Here is a 16110-nt window from a genome sequence, read left to right as displayed (position 1 = left end):
GGAGATAAGGGGGCGGGGGGGGGGGAAGGAGGCTAGGAGGGGAGAAACTGGAAACCCGTGCCTAGAGAACTTTTCATCATCCTCATCTTCTCCCTAACAAACTATAGGTATTGCGAATGAAAATGGAGGGATAACGTTCTTCCCAGTCCAGGTCAATGTTGGAGGGCAGGCACAAGCCGTGACTAGCTCCATCCAGCCCCTCAGTGCTCAGGCCCTGGCTGGAAGTTTGAGCTCTCAACAGGTGACAGGAACAACCTTGCAAGTCCCTGGTCAGGTGGCCATTCAACAGATTTCCCCAGGTGGACATCAGCAGAAACAAGGCCCACCTTTAACTGGCAGCAGTATTAGACCCAGGAAGACCAGCTCTTTATCACTCTTCTTTAGAAAGGTAATTTTTCATGTACCCTTATCAGGGTATAAGCTTGGGAAGTATAAGTGTTAGGTAAACAAACTTTGAAATGTTTTTGTTTATCTACCAGGTTTACCACTTGGCAGGTGTCCGCCTTCGGGATCTTTGTGCTAAACTGGATATTTCAGATGAACTGAGGAAAAAAATCTGGACCTGTTTTGAATTCTCCATAATTCAGTGTCCTGAACTTATGATGGACAGACACCTGGACCAGCTGTTGATGTGTGCCATTTATGTGATGGCAAAGGTGAGTACCATTTGGAATATAAAAGGAAAAAGTAAAGATGCTACTTCCTTACTCTCAGAACACTTTTAACAGTTTTGTTGAGCTATAATTCACTCATTCATTCATTCATTCATTCATTCATTCATTCAAATAGTCCCCACACCCAGTGTGGGGCTTGAACTAACAACTCTGAGATGAAGACCTGAGCTGAGATCAAGAGTTGGATGCTTAAGTGACTGAGCCACCCAGGCACCCCTTGGTTTGCTCACTTAAAATGTACAGCTCAGTGGTTTTTAGTACATTTATAGATATGTGCAACCTTCACCACAGTAAATTTTAGAACATAATATTCCATTGTATAAATATATGACATTTTGATTATCTGTTAATTGATGGCCATCCGGGTATTTTCACTTTTTGACTATCATGAATAATGCTATGAACATTTGTGTACAAGTTTTTGCATAGACATGTTTTCATTTCTCTTTTCTATATACCTAAAGGTGGTGGATTGCAAGGTCTTATACTGTGTTTAACCATTTGAGGAGCTGCCAGACTGTTTTTCCAAAGTCACTGCAGCATTTTGTATTTCTGCTAGCAGTATATGAAGTCTTCATTTCTCCACCTTCTCATTAGCACTTTTTATTATCAGACATTTTTCTAAAATAATTTATTGATGTGAAATTCATATAAATCAACCATTTTTAAATGAACAATTCAGTGGTACTTAGTACATTCCCAATCTTGTACACCCAGCCTTTATCTTGTTCCAAAACATTTCCATCCCTACAGAATAAAACTACTTACTTATTAAATAGGTTCTTTGCATTCCCCCTCCCTCAGCTCCTGGCACCCATCATTCTACTTTCTGTCTCTATGAATTTGACTATTCTGGGTGCCTCTAGGAGTCCTACAGTATTTGTCTTTTCGTGACTGGTTTATTTCAGTTAGTATAACATCCTCAAGATCTTTCTGTGTTGTAACATGAGTTATAATTTTCTTCCTTTTTAAGGCTGGGTAATACTCCATAGTGTGGACATATCACATTTTGTTTATCCATTCATCCATTGATGGCCACTTGGGTAGCTTCCACTTTTTAGCTATGGTGAATTGTGCTACTATGAAGATGAGTGTATGAATATCTTGTTGAACTTTTAGTTTCATTCTTTTAGGCATATACCCAAAAGTGGAATTGCTGGGTCATATGGTAATTTTAGGTTTAGTTTTTTGAGAAACTTGCAGTGTTTTTGACAGCAGCTGCACCATTTTACATTCCCACTAGCAGTGCATTAGAGTTCTAATTTTTCTACATCCTTGCCAGCTTTTCAATTTTTTATTATAGTCATCTCAGTATTGATTGATACATTATGGGTTGTTTTTTTTTTTAAGATTTTATTTATTCATGAGAGAGAGAGAGAGAGAGAGAGAGAGAGAGAGAGAGGCAGACAGGAGGCAGAGGGAGAAGCAGGCTCCATGCAGGGAGCCTGATGTGGGACTCGATCCTGAGTCTCCAGGATCAGCCCTGGACTGAAGGTGGCGCTAAACCACTGAGCCACTGGGCTGCCCCCATTATGGTGGTTTTGATGTTTATTTTCCTAATGATTCATGATGTTGAATGTCTTTTATTGTGCTTATTGACTATTATTTGGGTTTTTTATTCTGGCCATCAGGAAATCATTTGTCTGCTGGTCATTTGTATATCTTTGGTGAAATACCAGTTTAAATACTTTGTCCATTTTTTATTTGGATTGTTTTGTGCTTTTCTATGGTTGAGCTGTAGTTTATATATTCTGCAGATATTTGTAGATACTTTGGGTGTTTTTCCACTTACTTGATGGTGTTATTTGAACCATATAGTTTTTAATTTTGATTAAGTCAATTTTTATATTTTTTCTTTGTTGCTTGAACTTTTGGTGTCTAAGAATACATTGTTATGTCCAAGGTCATCGATATTTATGTTTTCTTCCAAGAGTTTTATAGTCTTATCTCTTACATTTAGGTCTTTGATCCATTTTGAGTAATTTCTAATACATGGTAGGAAGTAGGAGTTCAACTTTATTCTTTCACATGGAGCTAATCCAATTGTTTTGTGTAGTGAGAACACTTAAGATCACCTCTCTTAGCAACTTCCAAGTATATAATACAGTGTTGTTAACTGTAGTCACCATGCTAGATAGCAGGTCCCCAGAATGTATTCATCTTATGACTGGAAGTTTGTACTCTTTGACCAACATCTCCCCAGTTTCCCCACCCCAACATACGTACCTTAACTATCTATATCAGCTTCAGATTTATGCTAACATAATTCCAGTGAGATATAGAAGTGTTACTCTTATGTAGCTGTTTCCTATTCATCTTTTGAGGTGAATTGTGATATCCGTAAGTGTTGCGAATCCAACAATAATTCTGTGACTTTTAAAGGAGCTAAAATATATTTAATGTATAACTTTTGTTTTATTAATTTTATCATTTCTGATTCTCTTTATCAGTTCCTGTGGTTTTAAGTTGTCATCTGGAGTCATTTCCTTAGCCCAATACAGCATTCCTCCTCCTAGGCAGTTTTTGGCAAATATATTATATTACTGTATGTTTTAGGCCCAGTGAAACATTATAAATGTATTGTTTTATACAATGGCTTTTTAAATCAGTTAAGGAGAAATATATGCTGTCTTTACGGTTCCATAATTATCTTTATCAGTGCTTTTTATGTGTATTTGAATTACTGAAGTCACTTGCTTTTAATTTGACGAACTTCTAGTATTTCTTGTAAGATCAATCTGTTAGCAGCAAATTGTTTATTTTGTATTTATTTCTCTTTCATTTTTGAGATTCTATTTATTTCTCTTTCACTTTTGAAAGATAACTGAACACTGAATTCTTAGTTTACTTTGAGCACTTTGAATATGTTGTTTCACCACCTCTTAGCTTCTGTAGTTTCTGAATAGAAGTTGCCTGTTATTTTATTGGGCTTCTCTTTATGCTTTCAAGATCTTCTCCCTTTCTTGGGCTTTCAGCATTTTTACTGTATGTCTGGGTATGGATCTCTTTGCATTTATCCTATACTTGGAATCCTTAGAGCTTCCTAGTTGTATGGGTTACTATTTTTTAAACAAATTTGGGAAGCTTTCAGCTTTATTTAACATTTTTTCTGCTTCTCTCTGTGTGCTGAATGATGTTCACAGCTCTCTGAAGCTCTGTTAATTTTTCTGCATTTCCTTTTTCTGTGTTCTTCAGGTTCCACAGTCTATCCCAAGATTGCTAATTCTTTTTTTTCTTTGCCAGTCAGATCTATTTTGTCCCTTGAGTGAATTTTTAATTAGTTAAATGTACTTTTTTTGTGCCAGGTCTTTGTTCAGATGCCACTTACTCCCTCTTATTACTGAATTTTAGTAGATTTTCTTGAATAGTTTTTCATTTTTTATACACTCTTAGGACAATTTCCAGAGATTTGAAATGGCTGTTTGTATGATTTTCACCAGTTTTACTGGGAAAGTAGGTTCACAGAGCTCTTCAATATATTTTGCTGGAAGTTACTTTCTCTCTCAGAATACTCTTACTGTTTGCCAGGTCACAAAAGAAGATAAGTCCTTCCAGAATATTATGCGTTGTTACAGGACTCAGCCACAGGCCCGGAGCCAGGTAACTACATTTTCTCTCAGGGCTGAAATAAAGCTTAAAGTCTTTGATAAATATGAAAAATTAACCACAGTTGATTTTGAAGCCTTTCCCCAGGATACAAAATAAGAATCTACTTTAAGGAATTCTTTTCTTTAATATTGTTTAATCATTGAGTGACAGCTTCACATCTTGATTAGTTTAAGTCCTCTTTTCTCCAAAAGGTAAAATATTTGATTCCTTAATTCGGATAATCACATGATAGATGTCAATTTAGGAAGTTGTTTCGTTTCTGTGTCACCTTTCAGGCTGGTTTAGAAAACCAGTACTGTACACTTAACCAAGACAACATTAAGTGAAAATCTAAAATTCATTTTACCTTTAATATTGTTCATTTATCTCAAAGGATAGGTATGCAAGATCTTTGTATTTGATTTAGAATGACCTGATTTTATGGTTGGGTGCTAGTACTGCCCGTTATAACATTATAGGCCATATTTGGAATTTGAGGCCAGCAGGCCCTAGTATAAATCTTGGCTCTGTTATTTAACAGATATATGACCTTGGCTGCATATATTAACCTCCCTGAGGAGGACAACTATTACTACATCGAGTCGTTGTGAGAATTTAGTAACATATGAAGGTCCTGTAGTCTAAGATGTGCTCAATAAATCTGTCCTCTTATCATGGTCTCTAAAGGTATACAGAAGTGTTTTGATAAAAGGGAAAAGGAAAAGAAGAAATTCTGGCAGCAGTGATAGCAGAAGCCATCAGAATTCTCCAACAGAACTAAACAAAGACAGAAGTAAGTGTTGAAGATCTTTATGAACACTTAGAAAACAAAATTAGGAGCTTCTCACTTTTTAGATCTAAAGATTACTAAATGAAATTGTGACTATAGAAACTTAAAATATTGGCAAAAAAATTGTTGGAATAATAAATAGAATCCTAAATTTAGTAGCAAAGTTGGTTGTCCTTCATCCCATAGCTTTGAGGCACATTCTGCATAGCATTTTTCTCCAGGGAAATTAGAGAAGGTTTCAGGCAGGAATTTGTTGGTCTGAGTTCCAGGAAAGTTTGGCATACCAACTGAAACCATGCTATGGAAATACCTAATTGCTGACTTGTGTCACTTAATGCAGGGCACGGGTCCTAGAAAATTTGGTGTAATTTATTAGAGAAAACTACTCAGTAAACTCTTGCTACATAGCAGGGGGTAAGGTTAATACTTATTTAGTATCTGTGCTTTGCTCCCCGGGTTGAAGATAGAGTGCCCATTTGCTGCCATTTAAACAAGTACTATTTGCCTTTCTCTTAATGAATTTACTTTTTAAAAACAGTCTGCACTAGCTCTTTCTGTTTAACATCCTTTGTTCTACCCGCTGCAGCCAGCAGAGACTCCAGTCCTGTCATGAGGTCAAGCAGCACCTTGCCAGTCCCACAGCCTAGCAGTGCCCCTCCGACACCTACTCGTCTCACAGGTGCCAACAGTGACATGGAAGAAGAAGAGCGGGGAGACCTCATTCAGTTCTACAACAATATCTACATAAAACAAATTAAAACATTTGCCATGAAGTACTCACAGGCAAACATAGTAAGTTTGACAGGGATTATTGCATACTTTTTTTACTTGTGAGGGAGGAGAAATCACTTACGATGAGCTGCTGTATAGGTGAAGTAGTCTTAGAAATCATCCTTTTGTTAAATAAAACTGAGGAAATCTCTAAGAGATAATACGCCTACCCAACAGAATTTCTTTTTATTGTGAAGCGGTAAACAAGAATAAGATGGTTTTGGATTCCCTAAAAATTACTGTAATACAAGAGAGAGACTGCATGCATTCACATTGTCCAAAACTTACCAGCTATGGTAACCTTTCAAGTTACTTAACTCTCTCTGTCTTGTATCTCTTCATATATAAAAGTGGGAATAGGAACAGTCCCTAGTATATAGGGTTAACTGGGGGGATTAAATGCCGTAATGTATTAAAAATGCTTAAAACTGTGACTGCCACAAAGTAAGCACTTGTGTTATATTCGTATGGTTTTCTTTAGGTGTAATTGTTGCTGCTAATACTGTTTACTATTCAAAAAAGTTACTGGTTTATTATACCTCTCCACTCTTTCAATAAAAATAACCATTTTCATAAAAACACCTGGTTAGAAATTTCATTACCTTTCTTAGGAATATGGATTTTTTTTTTTTTAAACAGATGGATGCTCCTCCACTCTCTCCCTATCCGTTTGTAAGAACAGGTTCTCCTCGCCGAATACAGCTGTCTCAAAACCATCCTGTCTACATTTCTCCACATAAAAATGAAACAATGCTTTCTCCTCGAGAAAAGATTTTCTATTACTTCAGCAACAGTCCTTCAAAGGTGAGCCTAGTATACATCTTGGCCTTTATTAACTCCCAACCCCAGAATTGGGGTTGTTAGGAAATGCTCCGTACTCACATGAGTGATGGGAACTACCAGGGAAAAGTGAAAAAAATAAGGGTTAGGGGGAGAACTTTATGGCTGGAAACAAAAGAATTTAGATTGATTTATTCATTCCTTTTCTTATTTGTGCATTTACAGTTTAAACTGATTATGGAGTGTTTCTACAGAGATAGGTAGTATCTCTGCCCTTTGGATTCTTTGTCTAAGGGGAGAAATGGACATTTTGTACCGTGTAGTGTGACAGCCCTATTTAGTAGATTTGTGTAGCAGCATCTGCCTCCATCTCTGTTGAGAAGGAAAGCTTGAATCAGGCCTTAATGGTATAAAAGTTAGCAAGATGCTAAGGTGTGGAAGGAAGGGGTATCCAGGAAGCACCAGGAAAGGAAAGAAAACAATGTCCTTGAGGCAATAAGGGTAGATCACTGGGCATCATGTGCTGTGTTTAGGAGTACACTTCAATCCTAAAGCCCCTTCATGGTACTTGTATTCATAAAGATGGCTTAGATAGAAACACACACACAAAATGGCCTAGACTATTGCAAGAAAAAAAAAAAGTCAGTATCATGAGGAAAGGGAAGATGGGGAAGGTACTGTTCTAGAATGAAGAGGACTAGAGACAGGACACCTAAATGCAGTGCATGATCTTTGATTGGATCCTAAATAGAAGAGGACAGCTATCAACGATATTTTGGGAACAAGTGGGAAAATTTAATGTGGACTTCAGCGTTAAATTTTATTTTTAAATTTCTGTTAAATTCCTTTGGTATTGATGATAGTACTGGCTTATGTTTCAGAAGTGCATTGTCCCAGTATGAGCAACTTACTTTCAAATGGTTCAACTAAAAAAGAAATTATAGAGAGAAAACAAATGTGATAAAATGTTAATTACTGATAATTGGGTGTTCACTGTACTATTTTTCTAACTTTTCTTTTAAAATAAAAAGTTGGAGAAAACAAGAAAGCAAAACTTAGAAAACAGAAAACCTTTTCCATATTTCTGTTACAGTAGCATCAGAAGGTGTCACATGCCTTGGAGTAAATTTATCCCTTGTAGAGACCTCAGTTAGCCTTAATAACAAAGACATACTGATATTTCTGAATAGGAAGACCAAATACTTAAGAAACAGTTTCCTCCAACCACCACATAAGTGTGATCTAATTCCAATGATGTGGCTAGTGGGATTGTGAAGGTCGGAAACATAAGTCAACAATAGCCCCCAAATCAACTGGAGGACATGACTGACAATTCCTCTAATATAGGCACAGCTCGGAGATATTGCAGGTTCAGGTCCAGACTACCATAGAAAAGCCAGTCAAATGAAGTTTCTGACTTGCCAGTGCATATAAAAGTTATATTTATACTATACTGTAGTCATTGTATCTTTTTTTAAAAAATGTTCATACCATAATTTAGAAATATGCTATCTGAACTTTCAATGAATCATAATCAATAACAATTATAATAATGAAAAAGTCTGAAATATTGTGGGAATTACCAAAATTTGATACAAAGATCCAAAGTTGCAAATCCTGCTGGAAAATGTCACTGATACACTTGCTTGACACAGGGTTGCCACAAAATACACATTATTTGTGAAGCACAATAAAGCAAAGTATGCCTGTGGTTAGATATTCACCCTATAACCAAATGAATACTCAATTCAGTAATACAAGTCAGAATATTCAGTGCAAAAGAAGGCCGAAAAAGGAGGAAAAAGGAAAAAATACATGGGAAAATAGCAAACAAATAGCAATTAAATGTAAGTGGTCTAAATACATCAATTAAAAGGCAGAAACTATAAGACTGGACAAAATAGCAAGACCCAACTAAGTAGCCCACTTTAAAGTAAAAGGACAATAACTTAGATATCCCATTAACTGAAGAATAAATGCGTGTCCACATAGTTGAGTATTACTCCAACCAAAAGGAAGTAGTGACACATGCTATACCATGGGTGGACTTGAAAACATTATGCCACGTGAAAGCAGTCACAAAAGGGTAATTATTATATGATGCCATTTATATGAAATGTCCAGGACAGGCAAATTTATAGAAGCAGATTAGTGATTGCCTCGGTCTGGGAGGAATGGAGGGTTTCTGTTAATGGGCATATGTGGTAATGATTTGCACAAATGAATTACATGATTGAATGTGGTAATGATTGCACAACTCTAGGAACGTACTGAAAGCCATGGATTTGTATACTTCAAGTGGTTGAATTGTATAATATGTGACCTATATCCCAATAAAGTGTTTTTTTTTAAAAAGTAAAAGGATGGAAAAAAGTTATATATACTCTACCAACAGTAATTAATGTTGCCACTCCAGCTTTCATATCATTAATAAGAATATTATCACTGATAAAGAAGGTTATTTCCCAGTTACAGGACATAAAATCCTAAATAGAAAAAATAAATTTATCATCAAGAGATTTCAGCATAATTGATAGAACAAGTGAACAGAAGATAAACCGTGAGGATATTCGAGATGTGAACAACCATACTGGCTAATTAACATTTATAAAACACTCCAACAACAGCATCAGGTGCACAGGTAACATTTACCAAGATAGACCACATCGAGGTCCATAAAATAAGTCTCAGGAAATTTTAAAGGGTTCAGATAATGTATTTTCTCTTACCACAACAGAATCAAATCAGAAATCAGTAAGAGATACCTAGAAAACCCCCAAATATTTGCAAACTAAATTGCATATTTCTATGAGTCAAAGAAGAAAAGAAATTGTAAAGTATTTTGAACTAAATGAAAATGAAAATTTGACATACCGAAATTTGTGGGATGCAGCAAAAGCAATGCTAAAGGAGGGAAATTTATAGACCTAAAATACTTATATATATGAGAAAAGAAGAAAGATCTCCAACTAGTGATCTAAAATTTCACCCTAAGCAACTAGAAAAAACGCAGGAACCCATGAAACAGACAACTTAATATACAGAAAATTAAGGCCATTAAAAACCCGGGTGGTTTTTTTTTTTTTTAAGATTAAAAAAATGATACGTCTCTGCACAGATTAGGATTAAAAAAGAAATAATCACTAATATCAGAAGTGAGAGCTATTGGTACAGGTCCTACAGTTATTAAGACTATAATGAACGTTAAAAAAACAACTTTTTGCCAATAAATGTAATAATGCAGATGAAATGGATCAATTCCTTGAAAGACATACACTTCTAAAATACCCTCAACAAGTAGTCTCAGTGGTCCTATATCTCTTAAATGAACTGGATTTGTAATTTAAAAACCTCCTCTCAGAGAAAACTATAGGACCACATGGCTTCAATGGTAAATTCTAACAAATATTTAAGGAAGATACAGTTGACCCTTGAACAACATGGGGCTTAGGACACTATGCCCCATGTAGTCAAGTATCTATGTGCAACTTTGACTCCACCCAAACTTAATTATTAATAGCCTACTGTTGACTGGAAACCTTACCAAGAACACAAACACCTAACACATATTTGCATATATACTATATTCTTACAGTAAAGTAAATGAAAATATTAACATCAGAAGGAAAATACAGTACTCTGCTAAAAAAAAACCCCAAGTATAAATGGACCCATTCGAACGTTCAAACCCAACATGTTCAATGGTCAACTGTCATGCCAGTTTTATACAAACGCTTCTAAAAGGTGAAGGTGATAAATCATCTCAGTGGTTGCAGAAAAACCATTTGGCAAATACAACATTCATTCACAATAAAACCTCTTGGAATTTCCTCAATCTGATAAAGTCTGCATACCAAAATTATCTGACAGTATACTTGGAGAAAAGGCATATAGTCTTCTACTATTAAGATCTGAAACAAGGCAAGGATATCTGCTCTCACCATTCCTCTTCAACTAACTATAGGCTTTCACATATATAATAAGGCAAGATAAAGAAGGCATACAGACTGAAAAGGAAATAAAACCATCACCATTCACATAATTTTCTCTATAGAAAAACCACACAATCTAAAAAATGTTAGTGAAACTAATAAGATTAGCAAGGTTATATGACTAATGTACAAAAATCAAATTTATTTCTATATAGCAGCAAGTAATGAGAAGTAAAAATTTTCTAAAGCACTACAACATTAAATACTTCAGGAGGTGCCTGGGTGGCTCAGTCAGTAGGCATCCAGCTCTTGATCTCAGCTCTGGTCTTGATCTCAGGGTTGTGAGTTCCAGCCCCATATTGGGCTCCACACTAGGTGTGGAGCCTACTTAAAACAATTTAGTGATAAGTCTTGACAAAAGACGTACAAGACTCCTATCCTGAGACCTACACAACAGTGGTGAAGGAAAAACTAAGAAAATGGAGAAATACCATGTTCATGAATTGGATGACATTTTCAAGATCTCCGTTTTCTTCCAATTGATCTGTAAGTTCAACCCAATTCCTGACAAAATCCCAGAATTATTTGTGCAGGTTAACAAACTGGTTCCAAAGTGTATATGAAAATGCAAAAGGAACTAAAATAATTAAAACAATTTTGAAAAAATTGGAAGATACCCTATCTGACTTTAATACTTAACTGTAAAGCTATGGTAATCAAGACAATGTGGTATTGATGAAAGGACACACAAATAAAAAAAAAAAAAAACCCAGAAACAGACCACATATACACGGTCAACTGATTGTCAACAAAGGTGCAAAAGTAATTTAGTGGAGAAAGGACAGCCTTTTCAACAGACAGTGCTGAACAACTAGGTAACTATATACAAAAATAATAGTAAACTTGCACCCATACTCTGCACCACATATCAAAATGAATCAAAACAGACCATGGACCTAAATGTGTAAAACTATGAAACTTATAGGAGAAACCATAGGGGAACAAAATCTTTGTGAACATGATTTACACAAAGATTTCTTAGATAACATCATCAAAAGCACAATCCATAAAAGACTGATAAATGGGACTTCATCAAAATTAAGAATTCCTGCTCTTTAAAAGAAAAAACAAGCCACAAAGTGGGAAGAAATTTTACAGACCTCTCATCTGATAAAGGATTTATTTCTGCAACATATATAGGATTTATCAAAATGCAAAAGGAAAACCAACCAAATTGAAAATTAGGCAAAAGATTTGAACACGCTTCATCCGTTACATGCCTATTAGAATGGCTAAAATCTAAAACATAACGGTAACAAATTCTGGCAATGATGTGGAGCAGTTGGAAGTTTTCATATATTCCTGGTGAGAATGTAAAATGATACAGCATGGCTCTAACACCTGGAAAATAATTTTGGCATTTTCTTATAAACGTACCCTTACCATATAACCAGAAATTTCACTTCTAGGTGTTCACCCAAGGTTCATACAAAAACGTGTACACGAACTGAAGTTTAGGACTATTCGTAATTGCCAAAAAGTAGAAAATAACCCAAATGTCCTTCAGCTGGCTAATGGATAAGCAGATTTGTGGTACACCTGGATAATGGGCAACTACAAACTGGTAACACCCAGCAACACAGAGGAACCTCGAATGCACTTGTGCCTAAGTGAAACACACTAGATTTGGTAGGCCACTTACGATAGGGTTTTACTTCTATGAAACTCTGGAAAAGGCAAAACTATAGGGACAAGCACATCAGTGCTTGTTGTGGGGAAAGGCAGGGGGTAGCATTTTAACTAGAAATGTGAGGATTTTTTGGAATGAAGCAGCTGTTCATTATAGTGGTAGTTATATGACTGGGTTTGTTAAAACATGCACAAGTGTACACTTACAAAGGTGAATTTTACTTAGGTGAATCTTTAAAAAAATGACAATTTGTGCAAAAAAAAAAAAAGTTATGCAAGATTGAAAGCCATGCTCTAGACGCTTAATCTATCACCACCTGGAAAGGTTTCAAAAAAAAAAAAAAATTCTAGCACAGAATTGAGAATTTCTCTAATTAGACTTGGTTGAAGAAACATTTGTCACCATGACTTCATAGATGATAGCTGAGATCACAAGTTCCTTGAGTCTAGAACCAACCTGTAATAGCCTAACATTTATGCTACCATGAATAAAGAATTATAGAATACCATGCAAAGTAATTAACAGGATTGGGGATCATTAGTGATACTTGTCAGGGAAGTTTCAGTGGATTGGCACAGCCTGTTGAATATTATAACATTGCTTGTAGTATTAAACAACTGGGAGGAAAGAATACATCAGTAGGGGATTAAAGTATGATAGACATAGAATATCATATAGCAGTTAAAGAGATGTGCATATATGATATGGGAAGATCTAAGATGCAATGTCGATTAAACAAATATTCCAAACACATAAAATTTTCCATTTTTTTTTAAATAGTCCAACATGGCACTTGAACTCACAACCCTAAGATTAAGGCCTGAACTGGGATCAGGAGTCAGACCCTTAACTGAATGAGCTACCCAGGCACCCCTGCCATTTCAAATTTTTTTGAACCCATTTAATACACAATATTAGATTTCTAGGGAGTGCATTCATAGATAGCAGAGACTATATGTAGCCTGATCTGTTCAGTGAGTGAAAGATAACAGTAGGTGCTGGGTGACAGACTGGATGAGGACAAGAAATCGCAGCACATTCTGTATGAATGTTTTTGGATTAAGTTATTTGTGTTTAAAATATGTACATATTACATATGTAATATGTACATAAATATGTACATATTGTGTAAATAAATTGTGATGTGTAAGATTGTGTATTATATATAATGTCATTAACACACTGATGTTATATATAACTGATGTATATATTAATGTATGGTATATATTAATATGCTATGTATATTATACAGCTATACTGTACATTTCATATAATGATATATACATTATATACAAGTAACATACAATTATCAATATAAGGGATATTCAAGTAAATAGACTAGAGATTAGAAAATGTAAGAAAGAAGAGAAAATCAAAGAAAAGCTTTCTTAAGGTGGTTAAGATTTGAGAAGGTGCGTATGTAATAAAAGAATACCAGTGATTTTATTTAAAGCCTCAGAAAATTTATTTTAAAATGAAGAATAAAATATGTCTAGAATTAGCTTTAAGACAATCTGGTGAAAGGGAAATGAAGGAGGGTATAGATAAAGTAAGACTGGCCAAAACTGGTGCAGTGGGGTAGTAATCATGAGAGGATTCATGATTCTCTTCTCCCTACTTTCCTGTTTGAGATGTCCTGTATAAACACAGATGAATATGCTGAGTTTATTTTCCATAAGGAGGCATGGATAAGGAAGAGGCATGTAAAAAAACAAAACAAAACAAAAAACTGTAACCAACTAACTACCAGAAAATACTGTGGCAACTGACTTTTGGGGCTTTGGAGAAACTTAATGCTGAAGGCACTATATATATATATATGTATATTCTTCCAAGGATGAAATATAACTAGTGCTTCCTAGATCACACTAATTACCTACAATGGATGCCTTAGGGAATTAAGGAATCAAATTCCAGTTGAGAACTGCTAAAATATGAGTAACACTAGACTGAAAAAGGCATAATACTGTGTAAAATCACACTTTTTTAAAAAAGGAAAATGGAGACATATGGAATTGACTCAGTATGGCACAGCAAGGTGATGCTCCTTATCTACTGTAAAAAAAAGTCACAAATTTGCGAACTCTTATTTTTAGAAAAGTATACATCAGAATCACCCCTGGACCTGTTAAAAAATAGAAATACTCTGCCCTCCAACCCAGATAGTCATCAGCGTCGGCCAGCTGAAAAGTGAAATTGAAGAATATATAATTTAGTAGGTCTTGTCTTACAAAGATGTTCAAACTCTTCAAAGTGAATTCTTAACTCATTTGAGGTTCTTAATACTGAACTCTGCATATTAGCATTACTGTTTTGTATCTATTTTCCTCCCACTCTAGAGACTGAGAGAAATTAATAGTATGATACGGACAGGAGAAACTCCAACCAAAAAGAGAGGGATTCTTTTGGAAGATGGAAGCGAATCCCCTGCAAAAAGAATTTGCCCAGAAAATCATTCTGCCTTATTACGCCGTCTCCAAGACGTAGCTAATGACCGAGGTTCTCACTGAGGTTAGTCTGTTGTACTGAAACGGTCTTTTCACAAACTCTGTTCAGCAGCACCATTTAATGCATGCTAGATTATGGGGCTCTTTTCCTAATCTTCCAGTATCCTTAGGATAGCTCTACTCATCCCAACTGCCTTTTTCCTACCACTCAGTGCTCGCCATCAAGGCTACTTAGAATCCAAACAGGGATTTTTTTTTAACTCTTCAGCAATGCTTTTCTAAGTATTACAGGGAACAGAGCGTGCTCAAATACATGTGTAAGAGGTCTCTGTTGATGTGCTCCAGCAGAGGGACTGTATTTCCGTTCATTCCTACCTGTTTTGTGGTCAGCTTCTCATGAAAAGCAAAACAAAAACTTAGGTGTTTGTCACAAAACACTTGGTAGGAGTAGGAGGTTTTTGCATTCCTGAAACAGAACAAGGGAGAAAGCCCAGATTCGGAGCTCCTAGATTATTGTCCCAGGCCTCCCATTCCCTTTATGGAATCCTTCCCTCTCCCTGTTAGGTGTGGTACAGTGTGGTAAGTGCTGGATTGTTTGGTGTGGTACAGTGTGGTAAGTGCTGGATTGTTTGGTGTGCAATGTGTGAGTGAACTTGTATAAGAAGTGGCACTTTAGGGCTGTAAAAAGCATGATTTTGTAACCCAGATTTTGCTGTATATTTGCGATGGCACTTTCTACAATGTGAACTTTATGAAGTACAAAACTTCCAGGCTAAACATGCAATATCATCTTTGATGCTTTTGTACTTTTTTTTAAACTGTTTAAGCCCCAGTAGCCACCTTTGGGCATGTGTTTTAAATTCTCCAGGTTTTTGTTGTTAATAGGGATCAGTTGGCTAAGTAAAGATTTTAAATCAAGTTGAATTAAGGGAATATGAAAAATTATGACCTCCTCTTTAGGAGGTAGTTATCTGAAAGACACGTGTCTATTAAGGTGATAAATTTATCTTTGGGTGTGTTCTTGGCAGTTTAAAAAATAGATTGGAGAATTTAGGTTTTTATTAGTACATAGTACCATTTATAAAAATTAGAAATGTTATTTAACAGCTATTGAATTATCTATATATACCTTTATTAATCACTATTGTTCCAGCAGTTTTAAAGTTGAACAAATAATCTTATTAGGGAGAAAATTCAATTGTAAATTGAATCAGTATAAACCAAGTTACTGGGTAACTTCATATTGCTCTGAAAGAAATATGGAACTTACACTGTTCAGTTAGAATAGTGGTGCAAAAATATTTATAAAACCTCTCAAGATACTGCTACTGTAATTTTATATGAAAATAAGTGTATTTTTCAATAAAGCATTTATAAATTAATCTTTGTTTAGTTATACTGAGAAAGGGGTTTTGGTTTCCTGTATAAATGACAAAGA

The 16110-nt window shown here is 35.4% G+C and overlaps 1 protein-coding gene across 3 annotated transcripts in view; it reads left to right on the top strand.

Moving 5' to 3' along the window:
- RBL2 (RB transcriptional corepressor like 2) overlaps positions 1-16054 on the top strand; it is a 51331-nt gene extending 35277 nt beyond the window's left edge. For all 3 annotated transcript variants that reach the window (XM_025447992.3, XM_035713650.2, XM_035713651.2), the window contains 7 exons: positions 108-388; positions 480-656; positions 4203-4274; positions 4950-5055; positions 5639-5844; positions 6463-6627; positions 14565-16054. In XM_025447992.3, coding sequence (XP_025303777.1) covers positions 108-388; positions 480-656; positions 4203-4274; positions 4950-5055; positions 5639-5844; positions 6463-6627; positions 14565-14735 — 1178 coding nt within the window. In that variant the 3' untranslated portion in view covers positions 14736-16054. The remainder of the gene's footprint in view (positions 1-107; positions 389-479; positions 657-4202; positions 4275-4949; positions 5056-5638; positions 5845-6462; positions 6628-14564) is intronic.
- The last annotated feature ends 56 nt before the right edge of the window (positions 16055-16110 follow it).

This window comes from Canis lupus, chromosome 2 (genome assembly GCF_003254725.2).
Source record: "Canis lupus dingo isolate Sandy chromosome 2, ASM325472v2, whole genome shotgun sequence".
In the NCBI taxonomy this organism is placed as follows: domain Eukaryota; kingdom Metazoa; phylum Chordata; class Mammalia; order Carnivora; family Canidae; genus Canis; species Canis lupus.
Note: the sequence above shows the minus strand (reverse complement) of the source record. Positions and strands in the feature narration are given on the sequence as shown.